General features: G+C 36.4%; 1 protein-coding gene and 1 long non-coding RNA gene across 2 annotated transcripts; both read left to right on the top strand.

The window, feature by feature from the left end:
• Positions 1-2,246: 2,246 nt before the first annotated feature.
• LOC138324499 (uncharacterized) lies at positions 2,247-3,366 on the top strand. The gene is made up of 2 exons (XR_011208634.1): positions 2,247-2,769; positions 2,933-3,366. It is a non-coding gene; the product is annotated as an uncharacterized lncRNA (long non-coding RNA).
• Positions 3,367-6,289: 2,923 nt separating this feature from the next.
• Positions 6,290-23,070, top strand: LOC138324455 (protein MFI-like). Its single transcript, XM_069269521.1, has 13 exons — positions 6,290-6,478; positions 10,253-10,308; positions 10,612-10,700; positions 11,008-11,113; positions 11,670-11,773; positions 11,965-12,187; positions 14,889-15,035; positions 15,565-15,721; positions 16,052-16,185; positions 17,641-17,705; positions 17,983-18,153; positions 18,410-18,465; positions 22,029-23,070. The coding sequence occupies exons 1-13, from the start codon at positions 6,430-6,432 to the stop codon at positions 22,172-22,174; spliced, it is 1,503 nt and encodes a 500-aa protein (XP_069125622.1). The 5' UTR covers positions 6,290-6,429; the 3' UTR covers positions 22,175-23,070.
• The last annotated feature ends 35 nt before the right edge of the window (positions 23,071-23,105 follow it).

The raw sequence follows: 23,105 nt of genomic DNA, 5'->3' as shown, positions 1-23,105 counted from the left end.
TTTTGAATGTTTTATTTTTATGCCAATCTTCACAAAGATTTTACGCTGTACCCATATCCGAGCCAAAGTCACGCCCGTTAAACAAATGAACTACATAACCACTGTGGAGGTGATAAAATGATTTTTTAGTCAAGACATTTCACCTAATAAGGTAAACACACTACTGTCAGGGCGATTTGAGCAGTTTTAAACAAAAGTAGCATTACTTTAAGAGCAAGGGACAGGGTTCGGCATACAAGATGTTCGACCACAATGTGTAATGGCGGCCAGCGAGCGAGTTTGAACATTTAATACGCATTTCACCACCATGGGCTTTTCTGGCATATCACAGTAAAACTGACTGATCTAATTTCCATTAGAACTGGGTATTTTCCGATATACGTACAAATTTTAATGTTCTCTTAGACTGAATTGTCTCTTTAAACATGTTATACAGGAAGAAAAAATATGTTTTACATAATAAATATAAATACATTTTTGAGATGCTTCCTCTACCACAGAGCACAACCTTGATCTGAGAATTAGGTACAGTATATAAATATATTTGAACCCACCATAGTGCCCATAGACTATTTCAAGAGGTTTAGGGGCCTTGATTAAAAAAAATGGGTGAATATCTTACCTCGCTTGGTGTATAAGCTGTAATAAACATACTAGACATGACATATGTTAGAAATCTTAGTCTGTACGTCATCACAGCTAAACTTATGATCCAGACATCATATTCACAGAGATCCCTATACCACATATCTCCAGTTGAGTATAAATGCCAAAGACATAGAAGCTACCCCAATAACAACAAAATAACATCCAAAAGAGAAAATCTGCAATGACAGGGAAAAACGTTGCAAAGAGAAGAAGGGAGTGCAAAGAAAAAAATTCGTATATATGGGGCGTTTTTATAAGAGATGATGATATGGTTAGTAACTACCCACAAATGCATCGAGATTTCAAAGAAACCGGCATCACGGATACTATTTTCTGGATGACCAGTGACTTGCAGGAAAAACAAGATGACTATCAAGAAAGATTGGTGACGCTGGAAAGAAAGATGACGAAAAGGAAAAGTTTGTTTCTGGACACTAAAGGGTTGGCAGCCCAATGTGCAGAGCTCGTAAGAGGACAACCATTCATCCAGGTATAGCAAAAGAAGAGAGAAGATACCTATAGAGCCCTCTGCGTAGGGGGAATTTAATGGATACGGTTCAGACACATGTTACAAATAATGCTGACTGGAGCATAAGCTGAAGTAAATAAAAATCGCGATGGGAGAAGGTGTACATCACGCAAGAACGAAATGCAAACATGTGGAGTCACAGTGCTCTGTAGAATCGTCTGGTGAGACGCAGAAAGACCTAACACACCCAATAGTGTTGAAGGCATCTCTGTTTCGGTTCTTATCACAGGTCAACCATTCGGACTTTGAATTTGTTATGCAAACCACAACTAGGATGTTCAACCACATCAAATACATTTTCACTCATTGAAATTAAGATACAAAGGTTGGGGCTATTGGAACGATTGTCAACAAATTCTGAAAGGAAAGGGTTGGAGTTGAAGAAATGAGGAGGACGCCTAAAGCCAGCAGTATTCCGAACAGAAGAGCAAAAGCTATTCAACGACTCCGACAAGTTTGGTAGCATTGACAATGCAGTTTAGACGGGCAAACGAGGAAGGGAAAATAGGATTGCACCAACTTCGTGATGACACCCGGGATAAGTAGACAAGTCTCAGGAAGGAAGAACAGATCACGAGGAAAAGTAAAGATATAGGGGAATGGAGGGAATCGTTTGTCAAGGACCCACTATCCTTCATTAGATCTCTACTTGGCGTTTTGATATGCGATAATTCCCCGATCTCTGACAATCCAACAAATGTTTGTGGACTTGCCGTGAAAATTACCAGGCCTTTTGTTGATATAACTACCAGAAAATGTTCATGGATAGGTCAAATGTTCCGTGACGCACATGTTTTTATAACAAGTTACCCAAGTATTTCAAATTAGTGAAAAATCCTAAAACTTAACCGAACATTCCTAAAATTGTGTCAAATAAGTATTTCCAACACAGAGGGGGTGTGACGTGAACGTGATTACGTCTAGTTCGTTACACACGCATTTTCGTCAGGAACACTCAAGAGTATCCTCGATACTCCAGGGGTTCCGATCACTTACGATCTCTACACCCCTGGACTATCTCAGAGTAAAATTGGTAGTTCACCGGAAAACATTTGACCAATTACAGGCCAGCAAAGATTTCCTTTGAAGACTACAGAGAGAGCGATGCCCAACTTCAAAGCCACACAGTCGACCACAGTGTACCTTTATACGGCTCTTTTGATGTACATCAAAGAACTGAATTACCTCACACCACTGGACCATCTCATAGTAAAACTGGAGGCCTCAAGTTTTACTAGGAAATAGTCCAGGGTTTCCGATCACGTACGTGATCGGAAACTCTGGAGTGCGTAGAATGCACTCAGATAGTCTTTAAATAAACACAAAGTGAAACACATTATGAATGTGAACATGCTGGAAAACGATTGTAAAATAATTCTACCCAAGTTATCTATCGAGAGTCTCGTTTTAGAAAATATATTATGACGTCATAATACATCTCGTATCTATGCACAATTTGCCGCAACACAACATCGCTAATCTGATTAACAAGCCTGATTTTGCACGACAATGGGATGTTATAATTCTAAGACCGAAGAAAACGTGCGAAAAAGTCTACGCTTTTTAAATTCTTCTGGAGAAAACGGAACAAGGTAATATACATGACATTGTCACAATGTTGCTATTATAAATAATACCTTTTGATGGAGCAGGTTAAAGTACAATGTTATGTCATCACATTTTTTATCTAGTTGCTACCAACAGTCAGTGTTTGTCTCTGTATTTACATTTACCCGGTATTAATTTTCCTTTTAGGTCCATTCTATCAATGGAGAGAATGCCAGATAATGCCGTGGATCAGATGCTGAAAACACCGTTCGCAAAACGCAACAAACCGTGCTAATGCAGCTGAAAGCTGAAGGCATCGTCCCCAAGAAAGGAAGCGGATGGTGGCGTTTGTTGTAAACGTATCAGAACCCTCAACCGTATCTCATATGACTGTGGTAGTCAGTACGCTACATACTCTCAAACATCGTTCCCGCCCGGAAATTTTCTTATTAGACGTCTGCCACCTCTTAATAAGGCCACTATGGAAGCAAAGCAGGAGCGAGCACGGAAAAACAGGGAAAGGAAAAGAGCAGAAAAGAAAGCCAAATGTACAAAGTATTCACACAAACAATGACTTGTATCATACCTTTGATTTTGATTATAATTTCTGTTTTGTTTTAGTAAAAGATAGTTTTATCTAGTTTTGAGTTATATTGTTGTTTTTCTGTATCAACAATGCCATACTAAAAAATAGGAGTTGGTTTAACTGCCATGGTCATTTAAGAACGTGTCAGGTTAAGAATATGGGGGAGAGGCGGCGTATTCGGGCAAAAACATCGACATGTGTTAGTACCTGGCAACTGCTTTGCGTTAGTTTCAAACACTCGTCTCTCATGTGGAGTGTTCGTGATAATACACTTTCTGTTTTTTAAGATTATATTTCCTTTGTAGTTGTTATATTTGATTCCCAGCTCATTCAAATAATTATCCAGTCCGTTTTTGAATGTGTTGTGTGTTTTCGCCGTTACAACATGACCTTGCAAGTTGTTCCATATTGTTGCTATCCTGACAGAGATTTCAGCGGGTTTGTCCTGGGCCCAGTTTATCTGGTGCTTGATCTTTCTGAAGTATCAGACCGCATCCTTATGTACTGTGTTGCCCTTTTGTCGTATTTCTATGTTATTGCTAATTGTACGTTTAGAATCATGTCGCCTCTTTCACGTCTGTAACTCAAGGTTGGAAGTTTCAACTTCTTCAGTCTCTCGGGATACGATAGGTTATCCATTCAAGGTAGTTGTTTAGTTGTCTTCCATTGTACACCTTCCAGCTATCCTATGTGTTTCGTGTTATAGGGTTTCCAGACATCACTTGCATACTCTTAATGGGGTCTAACAAAACATCTGTAAAGTGGGATAAATAGATTGAAGTCTATAGATTCAAATGTCCATCATACCAAATGTTGAGGTTGTTTTTTGTACCTTATCACTGACTTGTTTGTCGAATGTAAGTTCTTTACCTAATATGACACCAAGGTTCTTCTTAGACTTCTTCTAGAATTGTATAGCTTGTGTTTTCTCGCTATTGTAACTACATGTAGTAACTTGCACTTGTCCTCGTTGAATTTGAGTAGCCAGGTCTCACTCCACTGTAACAGATTAAATAAGTCTTCCTGTAGTGATTTTTTTGTTTTCTTCTGCATTGATAATTTGGAACAATTTTGTGTCATCTGCAAATAAGTAGATAGTGGATTTAATCAGCCCATGGCAGGTCATTTAGCTAAAAATGTCCAAAACAGCACTGTTCCTAATACCGAACCTTAAATTAGGATGTTTCACACCGTTTGCTTCCTGTTTTATCATGGAAGTTCTTTCAACCATTTGATTTATTTATCCATTTATATTCCTATATAGCATCTAGTTTAATTCATCAGACCCTTTGGTGAGGGACGGTGTCAAGTTCCTTTTCTGAAGTCTTAATTTATATACATTCTATATCTCAGGGCCATTGTCCCAGGGCTTCGTGTCCAATCTTATAGAAAAAGTAGGAGAACTTTGGCAGGCGGCTTCTGCTGCGGTGATGTTGTTAATGTGTTTGTCCCATTGGAGGTTGTTTTGTAGTGTGAGGCCTAAGTTTTTACTGTGTTTGACGTGTTCAAGTGAGTGGTTATGGAGAGTGTAGTTGTGGTGGATTTTGTTGCGTTTGGTGGTAGTGGAGATGACGTTGCACTTGTCGGGGTGAAATTGCATTAGCCAGTCGTGTTCCTATTGTCCTGCATTGTCAAGGTCGTGTTGTAGTTTCTGTGTGTCTTCTTGTTTGTGTATGGTCTTGTAAATGATACTATCGTCTGCGAAAAGTCTAAGGGTGCTGTGTTTCATGTATTCATGTAGATCGTTGATATATATTAAGAAATGTATGGGGCCCAGACAGGTTCCTTGAGGGACTCCGGATGTTACTGGTATTTTGTGTGATTGTTTGCCCTCAAGTATTACTGTCTGGGTGCGATGTGAAAGAAAATCTGTTATCCATGCATGTGTGTTACCTGTGATGCCGTAGTATTTGAGTTTGTACTGAAGGCGTTTGTGTGGTACTTTGTCAAAGGCTTTTGCAAAGTCCATGATTATGATGTCTGTCTGCGTGTTGTTGTTGTGGTTTTTGTGTGAGGTCGTGTATGAATGTGGCCAGTTGGGTTTCGCACGATCTGGAAGGTCTAAAGCCGTGTTGTTTGTCGTAAAGTATGTTGTTGTTTTCCAGGTGTGACATGGTGGCGCTGGTGATTATATGTTCCATTAATTTGCATGTGATGCATGTGAGTGATATACAATGTAGGTCTGTAGTTTGCGGGATTGTATTTGTCGCCTTTTTTGTAAAAAGGATTGATATTTGCGTGTTTCCAGTCGTGGGGAAGTGTTCCTGTGGTGAGTGAGCACGTAAATATTTTTGTAAGGATTGGAGCTGTGATGTCTTTGAGTTCTTTCAATATTCTGCCATGAATGTTGTCGAGGCCAGTTGCTTTATGCGGGTTTATATTGCTCAGTAGTTTTATAATTGTGTATCCCCTGTTGTGTTATGTGGATGTCTGGTATAATTGGGTGTGGTGAAGGTCCTTTGTCAGGTATGGTTGTATTCTGTTCTTGTGTGAAAGCAGACTGGAATTGTTGGTTTAAGATGTTGGCTTTGTCATTTGTGTCCGTCAACAGCTGTCCGTCTTTCCGTAGGGCTGTGATGTCAGAGTTCTCTTTCTTAGTTGTTTTTATGTACGAGAAAAGTTTTTTTGGATTGTGCTGAAGAGCTTCGGGAGAATGTTAGACTTTTCTGTGTTGTTGCTTGTTTTTTTCTGCAGGTCTTCAATCGCAGCCTTATAGTCTTAGTTTTCGAGTTGTACTGCCATATTGCTTTAGGATTGGATTTAGTGTTTTTGTAATATTCCTTTCAAAGTTTTTTCCTGGCTTTACGTGTGGCATTAGCAAATTGGTTAAAGAACAATTCTTCTGTAGAGTGGAAATATATACCGGTACGCTTTCACGAGCTTTATTTTTCTAAATATTTTCCCCGAAAGCACTGTTATCTGCTACCTAAGCAATCGCGCGTCTAACACCGACAATCGCTCGCGTCGACATCGTCGTTGGCGATGCGCATGTCCGTATCGTCGTCCGCCATGTTGTTGAAATTGGCAACCAGCATACTCTGTGTTGATATTTATTAACAAGCGGTTATGGACTTGAAAATTGATTGAATTTCGGATATGTCGACACAGTAACGATAACATGGACGAGATAGAAGCAGACGAAATTTTGCTTAGTACTACCTTGGATGGTAAGTTAGCAATTTGACGTGTTTTAATCATTTTATTTCAGCTTATTCACTGCAGCAATGGATTATCGAAAACAATACAGTAGACTAGTTACAGTAGAATCTATATCAACCATGCTGTTATGTCGTATCCCTATTCCTTAAAGGCGATACACTGTCTGCATTAGAAGATTTTGGACAGATTGTCATACATTTGGAACTTACAGCGCCGTTACAATAAGCGTGTACGTGTGACGGCCAGTCTAGTAGGTGGTTCGCTACTCCCATAACATGAGAGTCGACTGGTCAGCCGTTTTTTTATCGGACGTTACTTTGCTGACTGTCGACTCTCATTTCCGAAGGCCTATTTCTTTGATGCAGCTTCCGATGTCAGATGAAGGCGGAATGAAAAGTGCAATAATATCATTATTTCTTGCTCTAACAGTGATAACATTGACATGTAACTTACAGTTTATGTATTGATTATCCCATTTATCTAGGAAAACCATAACTTGGGGCCTCATAAAATAGTATTTTAGCAGATTAGATATGATGAATCCCTTCCGTAACATTTTGACCTAGTTTTAAATATGGCGGCTGGTTACTACAAAAAACGGAACGTGAATTCAAGCGGGCAGCATGCAAGTAAAAGTAAAGGCAGATCAAGCGTTTTGGGGACTTTGCAATTCGTTTTTTCTATTTACCGGCCGGATCGCTTTCATCATGAAGTTTTGTCTGGGTCATGAAAGTTTACGTTAGGAGATGTAAATATTTGTTTTAGATGGATTTTACCGCTGATTTTGTCAAAATACTTGTTGATTTATGAAAAAGAGGTAGGTATTTGACATTGATGATATTGACATATATATGATTTAAACGTTTTATATTGTCACAATCCAAACTTTGAAAATGTTACCCTCAGCATCGGGTAAATGGCCTATCGGAAGTTAGAGGTTAGACACGACGTAATGTTCCAAAAGTGTCTCGTCGTGCTATACCTCTAACATTGTTGGAGTAGTGGTTCGTTTGATTAGTAGCTTAGTCAGGTTGCATGGTAGCTAGTCAGTTTGCCAACGACATTCAATAAGCTGTGTAAGCACGGCTCTCATTGGCTGTCGCTTCAATGTAGGGGCGGAGCTAAAACAGTTGGAATTGTCTGTCGTCTATTACTACATAAAATGATCGGCATCGTAAGCTTCATAATATAAAAAGGTTACACAAATACATTTTAATTACCTCATGTATAGACTCTAAATCAGCGCTGATCAGTGAAGTACGTATGGAAAGAGCTACTGTTTAGCGGAAAAGTCAGCCAGATATTATACGCAAAAGAAATCACCTGCTTCTGACTAAATATAACTTTATTGCAAGGTGTGTGAAACCAAATCGGGTACAATGTACAACCAAACATCATGTCTTGTCAAAATATATTCCGATAAAACACGGCTTTAACACATACCTGGATGTTAGTAGGGAACGCTATTCCAGTTGTAGCCAGCAGGCGTAGATTTTTTTTAACTTTGTCACCAGTAATTAATCAGAGAGATGCATTTGAATCTAGTGTTGACAATTTCTCGGCTAAAATCAACCTACATTTTGTAAACTACCGCCGCGCATGCGCCAACGTCCGAGAACATTAACTCGAATATGAATCAAATTAGATTATCAATATTTAGGCAATGCATTCAAACTCAAAGTCTACAACTAGAATGACATCCCCTACTACATGTAACATCCAGGTATGTATCAAAACCGTGTTTGAGCGGAATATATTCTGATAAGACATAATCTATTGTCAGCCGTACCTGATTTGTTTTTCCACACCAAACGGACCTTGCAGCGGAAAAGTCAGTCAGAAGGTACAACAGTAGCTAACGTTAGATTCAGCTCTGACATTGCATTAGAATGGATACAATAGATCTAAACCCAACACATCAATAAACACGATGAAAAGTTTCATCCATTGGAATGTTGGTAGATACATAACGTTACGCTACAGTATGACCACTCCCCGAAGTCGAGAGAAATGGCCAATAATTTATGAACAAAACATCCTAAAAACATTCGCTTAATAAGTAAACAAAACAATTACGAATTTTTAATACAGTGATTGAATGTATACATTGTAAAAAATTAAATAGTACACAACTTGATCAAACACATTGTACAACAGAGTCGGGTATGAACATCAAAGATCCGCTGGCTCCGCCTACTACTCAATGTTGTGGGCGATCTTGTCAGTCAGGGGGCAATCAGTCTGGCTGCCGATGCTTCAGCCAATCAGTGCCTTCGTTACATGCCACCTAAAATCTAATCTACTGCATCAGTTACCAGACTACTAGATCAGCTACCAGCCAACGTATCTATCGAGTGAATGAATGTAAACAGGAACACTTGTTGTAACGGTGCTGTAACGGCCACACACATCTCTAGCTACTGTTGTAGCGGAAAAGATATCACCTTCTGTCAGAAGGTGATATCTTTTCCGCTACAACAGTAGCTTACACATCTCCTACCTGACTACTAGGCCTAGCTGTTAGGCTAGCTAAATATGACTGCATGCTACAGTCTGCTACAGTTTTTGTACAGTACAGTAGGCAACATAATTTTACTGTAGACTCATTGAACCAGTGCTCGGTCATTACCAATGCTCGGTCACTTAGCACACATTTTCCGTATGTTTTTGAAAATCATCATAACTTGTTCCCACAATCATTTTGATCAAGGTTGGGACACTCTCGTATAATCCGCATTAAAAAAAAAAAAATCCTTTTTTTTTTGCCTAAATAAAATATAATTAAATATATATTAGGCAAAAAAAAAAAAAATTAAAAAAAGCTGAATAATATAGACTGGTTTAGTGGACTAACTCTAGTAGTCCTGCATTTGAGTAACAGTCCTGTATTTGAGGGATTATTTTTATTGCAAATCCAAAAAGATTGTTTTTTTTTTGTGACCAAGCATTGGTACATTGAATCTACTGTTCATAACTTCAATCTATCCAATGTACTTGCCGCTACCTGACTCACCTGAATGATGAGTCCTAGTAGAAGCGATACATGTATAGCAGTATTTGCACTTCTAGCACGCCTAGTATGTGCAAATACACGCCAACCTATTGTTGTTGACATATCACAGAGAAAGCAATTTCAACCAAATTCCCCAGTCAAACAGTTGAAATTATGTAATGAGTACAGTTGGCTTACATTAAGCAAATCTTTCAATCAATCAACAGGGATGTATCGCCGAATCAATATCTTAAATAACAATGCTAGTTAATAAAATCATAACTTCATAAAGATATTAAACAGAAACAAACTAGTAATTCATTAAAAAATATTTTATATTAGCTGATGCACATTGTAGGCTACATTAAAGGCCCACTGCCTTTCTGGAATAAAACATAAAGGGTTCTTTAAAACATAAATAATATTAGAAAAGAAATATCTTTGGCCTAAGATGAGGTAACAACAGCAAACATATGCAAGATTTCCTCCATATTATATGATAATAGTGGAGAGTCATTTCACTGTTTTGGCACTTGGCGCAACTACCGCACGGTATTTAGAATGACGGCAGGAAACATAAGATGATCCGCATTATAAGATGATCCGCATTATGAAAATTAACTTTCTATTTGTTTTAACAAAATTGTTCAGAAGGTGATGATACATGAAGTATTTATGGTAAGTTAATAACTTTGTGACTTTACAAAATTATTGATTCTGTTTGACATTCCCATTTTAAAATTAAAAGCCATAGTGGGCCTTTAAATACAATGTTTTTCATCATTTTCAGAGGGGCCATATACCAGGGATCTTCGCTTGGCAGCATTACCAAAGGCAGCAAGACAAGTAAGCAGGCTTTGACTAGGGGATTCTTGATATTTGTTCAATAAAATTAGTGTCTAAAGTTATTAACTAGGAAACTGCAATTCACATATCAGACTAGTTAATATAATCAACATAGTATAATTAATACTGTCATACTATTGTTAAATGATTTTATAAACAGATCCATGTATGATGATATCAATAGCTGTTAAATATTTCCTGTAAAATGATAGATTTGTCGTCTACAAAAGTCTCTTCTGAAGTCCTTAAAAACATACTAGTAACTGTTTTACCCATATTTATATGTGTTTTTGTTTTTTTCAGTCTCTCATCAGATATGACCGTGATAGTGATGATGCTAAAGGAGCAGCCGCCATAGAAATACAAAGATACTGGAGAGGATATCGTGGAAGGTATAAATTAAGACAAACAACACAATCCTATTTTTAGAATTTAGAGTTGCCTGAAAGGGTTGTTGGGCTTATGTGCTGGGCCTGTTCAATTTTTTTATCTGAGTAATTCAGCATTACTTTTACTTACCATTGATTATCAGATCATCACAATATAGAGAAACAATTGACATTTATAAGAGGAAAAAAATTTACAGCTTGATGATAGTTGAAGTACTGACACGATCACTAGCAACTCCATAACTCAATGCAATGAATGCAATTTTTTCATAAAGACATAACAAGATCATGAATGTTTATTTACCAACAGATGTAACCTGCACCAGACTATAAATCCAAAAGTCAGTAAAACTGCTGTATATAGTGGGAGTATGCACCACACCACACGGGAGGAGGAGGAGTTTGTGGAAGGGGAGGTAAGTCAGCACATCGGGGAAGGGAAGATAAGTCAGCACATTGGGGTCGGGGAGATAAGTCAGCACATTGGGGAAGGGGAGATAAGTCAGCACATTGGGGAAGGGGAGATAAGTCAGCACATTGGGGAAGGGAAGATAAGTCAGCACATTGGGGTCGGGGAGATAAGTCAGCACATTGGGGAAGGGGAAGTAAGTCAGCACATTCAGGAAGGTGATGTGAATCAACAAATGGTAGAAGGGGAGGTAATTTATTACCTTGAAGAAGGAGGGGTAATCGGTACTTTGTGGAAAATATGGTCAGTTAGCATGCATTAAGCTTAACTGATAGATAAGATAAAAGTAGAAGTTTGCTAGATTGAACTAGTAAACTGAAAATTCAATGTGAAATATTAGTCATTTTAATCAGTTACAATATCATATTCAGCAACAAAATACATACAAAATTAAGAATATTGAGACTGGAAAACAAATTTAAAGCTTATGTTGGTGTGAGCTATTAATGTTTAATCAGGATCAGATCTCAGATAAAAAGTTTTGTTGTGAATTTGATTAATAGGAAGACATGGAAGGCCCTCCTAGCACTGAGAAAATCCGAGTCTTTTACGAGAGCTACTTGTTAGAAATGGAACAGAAGGGAATAAGTTCTTCAGAACTTCAGAAGTAAGTATATAAAGACTGTATATATACGGTACATAATACAATATAATTGAAATACAGATATATTATCATCACTTTGTTTCAAAGTGGATATGACAACATCCTTTTAGATATTCTGGTGTCCTTTACACCTGTTGTACTTCATTTCAGATACATTTTCTCTGTCTGACTACATCAATTGCATTGATTTACAGGTTTGAGCAGTTCTGTGCCAACTTTATACAGCAATGGTGGCTGAGCCAGCGACAGAAGAATGGAGAGGTCACTGACCCAAGTCCACCACCACCAGTTCTCCAACAACCACAGATTATTCCCGTAATACAACCGCCACCTCCCCCGCCACCCAGACGTAAGAGGGAGATAGTGACGGAGAGACAGGCCGCTGTTATCATCCAGAAAGCCTGGAGACGACACATAGTAAGTATCTGGGGATACTGTTCCTTTATTTTGGCATTTAGTCCATTCATCTTCACAGGGATATTGTGTCTTTGCGTATTATAGAGTAATCTCCCCTTGCAGATAGATATCAGTATCACTTAATACTACAAAACAAACTTTTTTAGTGTGCAATTAAATTACATTAAAAGAGTTGATGATTGGAAACCACAAGAAATAAATCTATATGTAAATGCTTTAAGCAGAGATACAGCTGAAAAATTTGACTGAAAATAGCAAAATTAAATTGCTGTGTGTGAAAATAGCAAAATTAAATTGCTGTGTGTGAAAATAGCAAAATTAAATTGCTGTGTGAGAAAATAGCAAAATTAAATTGCTGTGTATGCAAAACTAAATTGCTGTGTATGAAAATAGCAAAATTAAATTGCTGTGTGTGAAAATAGCAAAATTAAATTGCTGTGTGAGAAAATAGCAAAATTAAATCGCTGTGTGTGCAAAACTAAATTGCTGTGTGTGAAAATAGCAAAATGGAATTGCTGTGTGTGGTATGGAAATACAAAAATAAATCGCTGCAAAAATAAGTTTGTGTATAGTACCGTATTTTCATGCCTAGCAACTTTTTCACGCTGATGTATTTTCATAGTTTACAGATCATATAGATATTTCTATTGTGCTTAGTGCTAAAATGCAGTGCACTTTCTCTTTTGCTATACTAATCCCTGATTGGATGCTAACTTCTCTGGTAATAATCTGATAATGTTTGTTCTTTATCAGGTATATAAGAAATAATTTGATGATGTATGTAAGAACCATTTCACATTCGCTGTGTCTCACTGCTCAATATTCTATGTTCTTTATCATTTATATTAGGAAATAATTTGATGATGTATGTAAGAACCATTTCACATTTGCTGTGTCTCACTGCTCAATGTTCTATCTACAGGATATACAAGTATACCAGTCGGAAATTATAGAGATCTCATCAACTTTAAGTCTCGAGGCAACCCAAGTCTGATGCTGCGATGTATTAACCCAAATGAGTCCAAATACCTTGATGCAGCCTCAGGCGTCCATGTCAAGTTTCGACTGGCAGGGGTAAGTCATGGCTGTTAATCACACATTGGATCTGGCAATACTGTAGTCTCATTTTAACTAAAATATAGAATAAGAAATTTAAATGAAAAATATAAAAAAAAATCAATACTTTGTCGCGAGGCCTTTCTGCATTCACAGACGTCTTCAGGCGGAATAAATTTTAATGAAAAATGAAAAATGGTTAATAGGAAGACATGGAAGGCCCTCCTAGCACTGAGAAAATCCGAGTGTTTTACGAGAGCTACTTGTTAGAAATGGAACAGAAGGGAATAAGTTCTTCAGAACTTCAGAAGTAAGTATATAAAGACTGTATATATACGGTACATACTACAATATAATTGAAATACAGATATATTATCATCACTTTGTTTCAAAGTGGATATGACAACATCCTTTTAGATATTCTGGTGTCCTTTACACCTGTTGTACTTCATTTCAGATACATTTTCTCTGTCTGACTACATCAATTGCATTGATTTACAGGTTTGATCAGTTCTGTGCCAACTTTATACAGCAATGGTGGCTGAGCCAGCGACAGAAGAATGGAGAGGTCACTGACCCAAGTCCACCACCACCAGTTCTCCAACAACCACAGATTATTCCCGTAATACAACCGCCACCTCCCCCGCCACCCAGACGTAAGAGGGAGATAGTGACGGAGAGACAGGCCGCTGTTATCATCCAGAAAGCCTGGAGACGACACATAGTAAGTATCTGGGGATACTGTTCCTTTATTTTGGCATTTAGTCCATTCATCTTCACAGGAATATTGTGTCTTTGCGTATTATAGAGTAATCTCCCCTTGCAGATAGATATCAGTATCACTTAATACTACAAACAAACTTTTTTAGTGTGCAATTAAATTTCATTAAAAGAGTTGATGATTGGAAACCACAAGAAATAAATCCATATGTAAATGCTTTAAGCAGAGATACAGCTGAAAAATTTGACTGAAAATAGCAAAATTAAATTGCTGTGTGTGAAAATAGCAAAATTAAATTGCTGTGTGTGAAAATAGCAAAATTAAATTGCTGTGTGAGAAAATAGCAAAATTAAATTGCTGTGTATGCAAAACTAAATTGCTGTGTATGAAAATAGCAAAATTAAATTGCTGTGTGTGAAAATAGCAAAATTAAATTGCTGTGTGAGAAAATAGCAAAATTAAATCGCTGTGTGTGCAAAACTAAATTGCTGTGTGTGAAAATAGCAAAATGGAATTGCTGTGTGTGGTATGGAAATACAAAAATAAATCGCTGCAAAAATAAGTTTGTGTATAGTACCGTATTTTCATGCCTAACAACTTTTTCACGCTGATGTATTTTCATAGTTTACAGATCATATAGATATTTCTATTGTGCTTAGTGCTAAAATGCAGTGCACTTTCTCTTTTGCTATACTAATCCCTGATTGGATGCTAACTTCTCTGGTAATAATCTGATAATGTTTGTTCTTTATCAGGTATATAAGAAATAATTTGATGATGTATGTAAGAACCATTTCACATTTGCTGTGTCTCACTGCTCAATATTCTATGTTCTTTATCATTTATATTAGGAAATAATTTGATTATGTATGTAAGTACCATTTCACATTTGCTGTGTCTCACTGCTCAATGTTCTATCTACAGGATATACAAGTATACCAGTATTATAGAGATCTCATCAACTTTAAGTCTCGAGGCAACCCAAGTCTGATGCTGCGCTGTATTAACCCAAACGAGTCCAAATACCTTGATGCAGCCTCAGGCGTCCATGTCAAGTTTCGACTGGCAGGGGTAAGTCATGGCTGTTAATCACACATTGGATCTGGCAATACTGTAGTCTTCATTTTAACTAAAATATAGAATAAGAAATTTAAATGAAAAATATAAAAAAAATCAATACTTTGTCGCGAGGCCTTTCTGCATTCACAGACGTCTTCAGGCGGAATAAATTTTAATGAAAAATGAAAAAACTCAAGACTTTGTCACAAAGCCTTTCTGCCTTCACAGGCGTCTTCAGGCGGAAATTGTTTTGCAAGGAACCATTGGAATTTTACTCTGTAGTAAATAATAAATATAAAAATATATACAAGGAACCATTGGATTTTTACAATATAACTATATATATATACTTTATAAAAGTCTACAATCTGCTGTTTCATGGATAAGTGAGGATACAGAATTCTGTGCAAAGGAGAAAAACACTTTGTACTTGTAAAAAGAACAGGAATTTTTTTTCTTACAGACATGTTTTACAATACATTCTGTATTTACCTGTACATGTGTGTCATCTCATAACATTACCTTTGTATATTTATACCAGGAGAGGTTTCCACCTAACATTTACTACAAGATCTTCACACACAGACCTATACAGGACCTTTGTGCTAACAGTCCTAAGAACTATACATGTGCTACAGTAAAACTACAGATGGCTAAGGATGTCCACAGCAGTGTCCGTACAGGTCCAAAAGTTGATGGTCAGTGCTGTTACCATGTCTCATACACATTGTGGAGGAATATTTCTCTCTCTATATATATATATCATTTAAAAAACATCTGAAAAAACAATTTAAAAGATAATAAATAAAAAAAATATTTCTTCTTTGTCACAACGGACAAAATCCAGGAAAAGCATAAAAGTAAGGAGAGGACTTACACCAGTTGCAATGTAAAGAAAACAACATATTGAAGGACTTCTTTTTTACTTTATTGTAAATAAATGACTTTATTATCGAATCACATGGTCCACTGTTCATTGCAGCAGAGTATGCTTGATTCAATAATTTTTCAAATTCTCAATTTCACAGATAAGTCAGGCTGGTATCAGCGCTCCGAGAATAACGGCTGGAGATTGGTATCAGATCGCCTCATACATCACATCATGTCTGACCCCATAACATGGGAATCGTCAAACAAAAAGTACCAGTTTTGTCATGATAAGGTTAGTCCTTAAATAAAAAATACAAGTTTAATAATCATGCTAAGGTCATCAATAATATGGGTAAAACATTTAATTAGGGTCAGATGTGTTATCAAATTAATAACCGTTGAATCATTATCGTTAATCATCTAAATTTTATTGATTGTAATTCACAGCCATTTCATTACTGGCAATACAAGAATGTTTACATTCATATTGTTACAAATACTATTCTTAGTGATTTGTATTAGATATGAAAAAGTCATTCTCTTAATCAAAATCCTCTAAAAGTGACCAATATCTTAACTAGTAAATATCACAAAACCTCTAAAAGTGACCAATATCTTAACTAGTAAATATCACAAAACCTCTAAAAGTGACCAATATCTTAACTAGTAAATATCACAAAACCTCTAAAAGTGACCAATATCTTAACTAGTAAATATCACAAAACCTCTAAAAGTGACCAATATCTTAACTAGTAAATATCACAAAACCTCTAAAAGTGACCAATATCTTAACTAGTTAATATCACAAAACCTCTAAAAGTGACCAATATCTTAACTAGTAAATATCACAAAACCTCTAAAAGTGACCAATATCTTAACTAGTAAATATCACAAAACCTCTAAAAGTGACCAATATCTTAACTAGTAAATATCACAAAACCTCTAAAAGTGACCAATATCTTAACTAGTAAATATCACAAAACCTCTAAAAGTGACCAATATCTTAACTAGTAAATATCACACAAACCTCTAAAAGTGACCAATATCTTAACTAGTAAATATCACAAAACCTCTAAAAGTGACCAATATCTTAACTAGTAAATATCACAAAAACCTCTAAAAGTGACCAATATCTTAACTAGTAAATATCACAAACCTCTAAAAGTGACCAATATCTTAACTAGTAAATATCACAAAACCTCTAAAAGTGACCAATATCTTAACTAGTAAATATCACAAAACCTAAAAAGTGACCAATATCTTAACTAGTAAATATCACAAAACCTCTAAAAGTGACCAATATTAATATAACTAGTAAATATCCATATCTTACTATATATCACAAAACCTCTAAAAGTGACCAATATCTTAACTAGTAAATATCACAAAACCTCTAAAAGTGACCAATATCTTAACTAGTAAATATCACAAAACCTCTAAAAGTGACCAATATCTTAACTAGTAAATATCACAAAACCTCTAAAAGTGACCAATTATCTTAACTAGTAAATATCACAAAACCTCTAAAAGTGACCAATATCTTAACTAGTAAATATCACAAAACCTCTAAAAGTGACCAATATCTTAACTAGTAAATATCACAAAACCTCTAAAAGTGACCAATATCTTAACTAGTAAATATCACAAAACCTCTAAAAGTGACCAATATCTTAACTAGTAAATATCACAATAGATTATGAACTAAACACTATATCACAGTATCATTTTTTCTCTTCTCTCTTGACAGCTGAAAAGAAAACAAGATGTAGATAAGAGAAAGAAGCTAAAAAAGATTGACTGGATGAAAAAAATGTAAGACATGTTTGGCACCTGGTAATGTAGCATATGGTTAAAGTAGAAAAAGAAGAAAAAAGACTCTAGAAATATCAATCACTAGCTGTAAGTTTTTGCAATTTATGTTGCAGTTGGTGACATTTGGTTTGGGTTATAAAATTTTAAAAGTCGAGTCATTGTGTCATGAATCAAAATTAGCTCACTGTGACTTGTAAAGTGAATTTTCACCTGCATAAAAAAGATTCCTATTGTCCTGTTTTCATTTTCATGAAACCTACATAATTCTGAATTACAGGTATAGAGATGGTATGCTGAAAGCAAAATCAGACGACCCAGAGACTGTGACGTTGATAGAGGGCGCTGCAGCAGGTATGGTAGCAACAGTTGATCAGATGGGTCCAGACGCCTTAGAGGACTGGGAGGTGGACGAACTTCTCGACTGGACAACTAGTCTCAATTTTGATGAGTAAGTCAGATTTTGTTATGGAAGAGACTGACATCTTTCTAGTCATTGTGATTTCTTACCTTTGAAAAAAGTTACTGCCAGAAATAGAACATAGATTGGTAAGAGAGCAGAGACTATTTAAATTTGTTTTATGTAGGTTGGGCTCAAAGTTATCTATTTCTTTTGATTAAACAAATGACTGTGTAAAAATTGATGTTTTGTTGTTATCGTGGTATTTAGTTGAATGGTTATTGTAACAAAGTAAATTATGTTGCAGATATATGTCGAACTGGAAAGAGGTGGCGACAAGTGCTTACTCAGAGAAACATGTTGGTAAGTCAACAGTGGTAATTGGAGGAGTTATTGGTTGTTATTTTTAAAATCCAAGAATGTTTACTATAGGATAAGCAGACAAGCTAAAGATAGTGGAGTTGAAAATATTTCGAAATACAACAAAAATATTTACTTAATACTGTATACAAATACAACTTCATTCTAACACACATTATTAATGAATCATGGCAAAAGTTCTCCACATGATGAACAATATTTAGTAACGCCACAAAGTTCCCTGTGCCTGACATTGGTAGTGTGATTCTGATCCTGCATTATCCAGACCCTTTATAGCGAGACTTTTGAATAGATGGGGCTTAAGTTCATAAAGATTTCTTTGGCTGTATTTGACTTGGTCAAGAGGTCATTGCCAGTGATCATTTCCAAGGAGAAATTTCCTTCTATATAGCTACGACTTAAATATTTTCTGTAGAAAGATGTTTCCGATTTGCAAACATGATATGCATTTTCCCCCTGTAACAACACGGCCCTTAGTCCGGTTTAAGATGCAGCCGTTCTCAGGATGTAATCCTGCTTTGAATCCATAGCTTTGAGGACTGGTTTCACCGTCAAGATCTTTGTAAGATCTGTAAGCGGCACTTCCATTGCGACAATATTTTAATATAAACTTGCGATAGAACACCACCAGTCTTGATCTGTTGCTTCTTCGATTCTGGTCTCTGTGTGCATTAGCAATCGCCTACAACATGTCCAAAACATGAAACACTTCCAAACACTATCATACTTTTTGTTGGCTTCAGTGTTTATCCAGTATTCCTCAACCATGTAAATAGTTGGCCAAAAATGTCCTGGTGCTCTCCCCACTTATTGGTGTAAATATGATGATAACATGGAACTGGAATAGTCTGGTCATAAGGGTGTAATCATTTTCGCTTTCGATGTTAATGGAGCTTGCCAATAACCTTTTCTTTGTCATGAAAATTGTAAGAAAGACATCCAGAAGTGTGTGGATTCGAATGTAGTAATCTTGTTGAATCCTTGAAAATCGATACAATATCAGCTCGACCTATGTTTCTTCATTGCCATCACTAAAGGTGATGTTGATGGCTTGCATCTCCATTATCTTTCCATCTTCTTTGTTATTGACGTTTTTAGTGGTATGAAGTAGATATAAGATTTGGCACAATGTAGTGATGCGAATCTCGCTTTAAAGTAAGACTGATAATTTCAGAGGTATATATCAAACCATCATGAAAACCAGTTGACGCTATAATGGGTGGATATCGCTTTCTCATCAACATTATCAGGCCCTTTCCCAGCCTTTCAGTAATCATGTGCCTTAACGGTTGCTTCAAAGTGTCGTTGAACTTTTCAACCAGTCAATTTTCCATTGTGGCAAGGCGTCGTTTGCAACAATCTCTTTAGCACCTTTGAAGTAGATCGAGTTCCCTGGTCAGATTACACCCTTGATGGGACACCTACTGGGCTGAATATAACAACCAGAGCCTCTTCTATACGCCCAGTCTCGATTACTCGAAGAGGGACTGCTTCTGGATGTCTCTTTAGCAAAAAAAAAGACGACAGTAAGAACATCATGGCTTATCCCACCACTGCCACCAATTTTGCATCGTAGATAAAGCAAATAAATATAATTAAAAATACAACAAAAACTCTTGCAATATACAAATGCAAGTTCACACTATCACGCATTCATGTTCATTACTGCAATAAGAATTAAAGAAAAAAGTTCAACACAGTACGGCAGTCACAGCACAAGCTACCACGATTCATAAGCTTATGTTCAGGTGATTCTCGCACATGCCACCCTTACGTATCACAAGTTTCAAGTTTCTTTATTCCGAAAAGGAATAAAAAGAAATCATCACAAAAGATGTCAGACACTAGCACATCTTCTGCTTATACCTAAGTATCGTTACTAGCACTAGTCTTAATCACAACAAACGTCCTCCTGGGGCTTATCTGAGTGTGGTCTGTCTTGTTGCCGAAGCTTTGTAGTTGCAATATCCCGACAATTTCAAATTTTTGTAATGTTTTAAGTTTACTTTATTACATATCTGAAAACACAATTTTGAGATCAGTGCCTGTATCCAATGAAATCGGTCGGCAATGCGACCTCATGTTCACAGTCATTTCGTTTACCTGTGTCATTTCTTATCTGTTTCATGCGTGCTCTCTTCTGGTGACCGTAATTCCATTTCTGCTACTTACAAATTAAACCTTACACAAAATGGACATGATATTAGGGAACTATGCGATAGATACGGCCTAAACCTTAAAACTCAAGTCTTTATTTTATTGTGTATTGTGAGATCTTTAGATCGTGTTTGGTTTCAGATCGTACTCAGAAAGACACTTCATATCCCGTGAAGAGTAATATATTTTTTGCTTTTATAACAAAGGCATTCTCAACAATTTAAGACACTTTACCAATATATCAAACGCATTTTACTTGTGATCAAGAAAACAAATAATTACATGTATCCATGTGAGTTGTGTCAGTAATGTTGAGATGTTCTTTATAGCTAGCTATACAATTTAGGGTTTGTTTGACCTGGCTCTTCACGCAGACGTATTTAAATATTGAATAGTATCATGCTGATATAAAAATGCTTGCATCATGTTTGTATCTTGGATTTGCTAGATAAAGATTGGGTTTATGATTGCAGATAAATGAGGTGGGTTTATTAATAAAAATAAGATCGCCATGAAACGGGACATGCAATTGGTTTCCATGTTTGTCCCATCCTTGCACGTCATCTCGATTTCATATGGAATCTAGGACATGCATTTCTTTCAGAGTTCTATAGTTTCTCGTTTACAAAAAATGTGTACAGTGTGTTCATTTTTTGTATTGTTTGATAGTGAAAAGCACAATTAGCCAGTGTGATGCAGCTATTTGAAAGCTTTATCTTACACTCAATAAACTTATCGAATATTTTGTGCATTTTATACTGTCCCGTGTAAAGTAATTGTTCCTATCAATGTTCTTTAATAATTGATTTCCAGGTACGTTTCCTTAAGATACTTCAGGACAGTCAACATAATTAGCTTGATTTCAAGCACTGTTCCACTTTAAATCCAATACTTTATAGATTTTGTATTAAGTATTGCTTTTATATGTCATGCATCTTTGAAGCATTTTCATAATGTTTGTCTGTCTGGTTGTGTGGGATGATTTCCAAAGATTTTCTTAAAGCAGTAAGGCTGATTGATTTAAAACTGCCCACTGTAATAGCTTATCATATGTTAACATAATTTCCTGTAGGAACTACAAGTGTTTTAAGAAATCAAAGATGGCTACCAGAGCCTTATTCTGGTAAAAACATTTCGAACTATCGTGGATCTTGAAAACTAATTTTTATAGTGAGACGTAAGGCAGTCACTTTCAATAAGATACCATGTGCATACCACGTAATGTCATTTGGGACCAACTTAGTGGAGTTGGTCCTCTCTCGATGTGTGCCAGTTGTGAGTTGGCATTTTGACCATGTCTAACTCATTTGCAAATCTTAAGTTGTAAAAGAATGGTCGTTAATCAAATATATAGGATGCAAAGTGACTATGATTTCTTGTTGTTACAGAGGACCGTATTAACCTGTTTACCAGTGGCATTGACCCATACGAATTCTCTCTGTCCACTGGTCCATCTCGCTTCCAGTCCACCCAACAGTCCCGCAACACCCCTACCTCCAGTATGTCTGGAGCTCGTGGTGTCCAGGCCTTATAGGGACACAGACAGAGAAATCGCTTTAAAATTTCCACAAGGACGACACAAATCTGGAGACGACTTAGTTGTCCTGGTCCTCTCAACGTCGCGCAGAGGAGCAGATTATGTCACCGCGTCAATGTGTTATACAGACTTCCTAGTTGATCAGAAGCAGTACATGTATAGCTAAAAGACTAGGATAGGAATTGTACCTAGCTTTTCTGGAATGGATACAGTTCGGTTAAGTCCATTTATTTATATTGAAAACAGAAAATGCAGGTGGGTGAGTTGGAGTTGTATCTTTTGTCTCTGTTCCAAGTACAGTCAAGGCAGGTCCTTATCTTTGTTGTTTGCTTGTTTTGATTTTGAGCACATATTTCTCACGTCCAAGACACCTCCATTATTTTGCATCATAATGGTAATTTGCTAGAGCACTTTCAGTTTGGAGCAAAAGAGAATAAGCAAATAATGCATTGAAGATTGTTTTTATTCAAACAATCTGCCTTTGTATGTTAAGCCTTAATATTGATGCATGTGGAAGCCCTGCATCTGTGATATAAACACACTTTGATCATTTCCGGCTATATATACCATTAAGTCACCAATAGATATATTAGGATAGCTCAACAGTGTTGTATAGCTAGTCCTGGTACTGGAACCTTTCTCTGTTACTCTATGTTCTACTCTCGCGTGTATGAAATCAAGTATTCTTAATAGTGGGAGAACTTTTATGTGAATCATGTGATCAATGTAAGGTCATGTGATCATTTGACTTTCCTCTTGAATAGTCTTTCATGTTTGTTTTTAATAATATTTTATAATATATGTGGAAATTGTTATATTTATTAAAAAATGTATGTATATGCGAAACTTTTATATGAAATATGAAGATTTTGAAATAAAATAAATAAAATATTTACTTTTGTTCTATGTAGTGGTTATTCCTGACATT

This window comes from Argopecten irradians, chromosome 1 (genome assembly GCF_041381155.1).
Source record: "Argopecten irradians isolate NY chromosome 1, Ai_NY, whole genome shotgun sequence".
Taxonomy (NCBI): Eukaryota; Metazoa; Mollusca; class Bivalvia; order Pectinida; family Pectinidae; genus Argopecten; species Argopecten irradians.
Note: the sequence above shows the minus strand (reverse complement) of the source record. Positions and strands in the feature narration are given on the sequence as shown.

Bases quoted from the DNA above. Each gene is read 5' to 3' on its own strand.
- LOC138324455 (XM_069269521.1), top strand. From the start codon at position 6,430: ATGGACGAGATAGAAGCAGACGAAATTTTGCTTAGTACTACCTTGGAT. The intron at 12,188-14,888 runs GTAAGTATCTGG...TTCTATCTACAG, and splicing joins AAGCCTGGAGACGACACATA to GATATACAAGTATACCAGTA. The intron at 16,186-17,640 runs GTTAGTCCTTAA...CTCTCTTGACAG, and splicing joins ACCAGTTTTGTCATGATAAG to CTGAAAAGAAAACAAGATGT.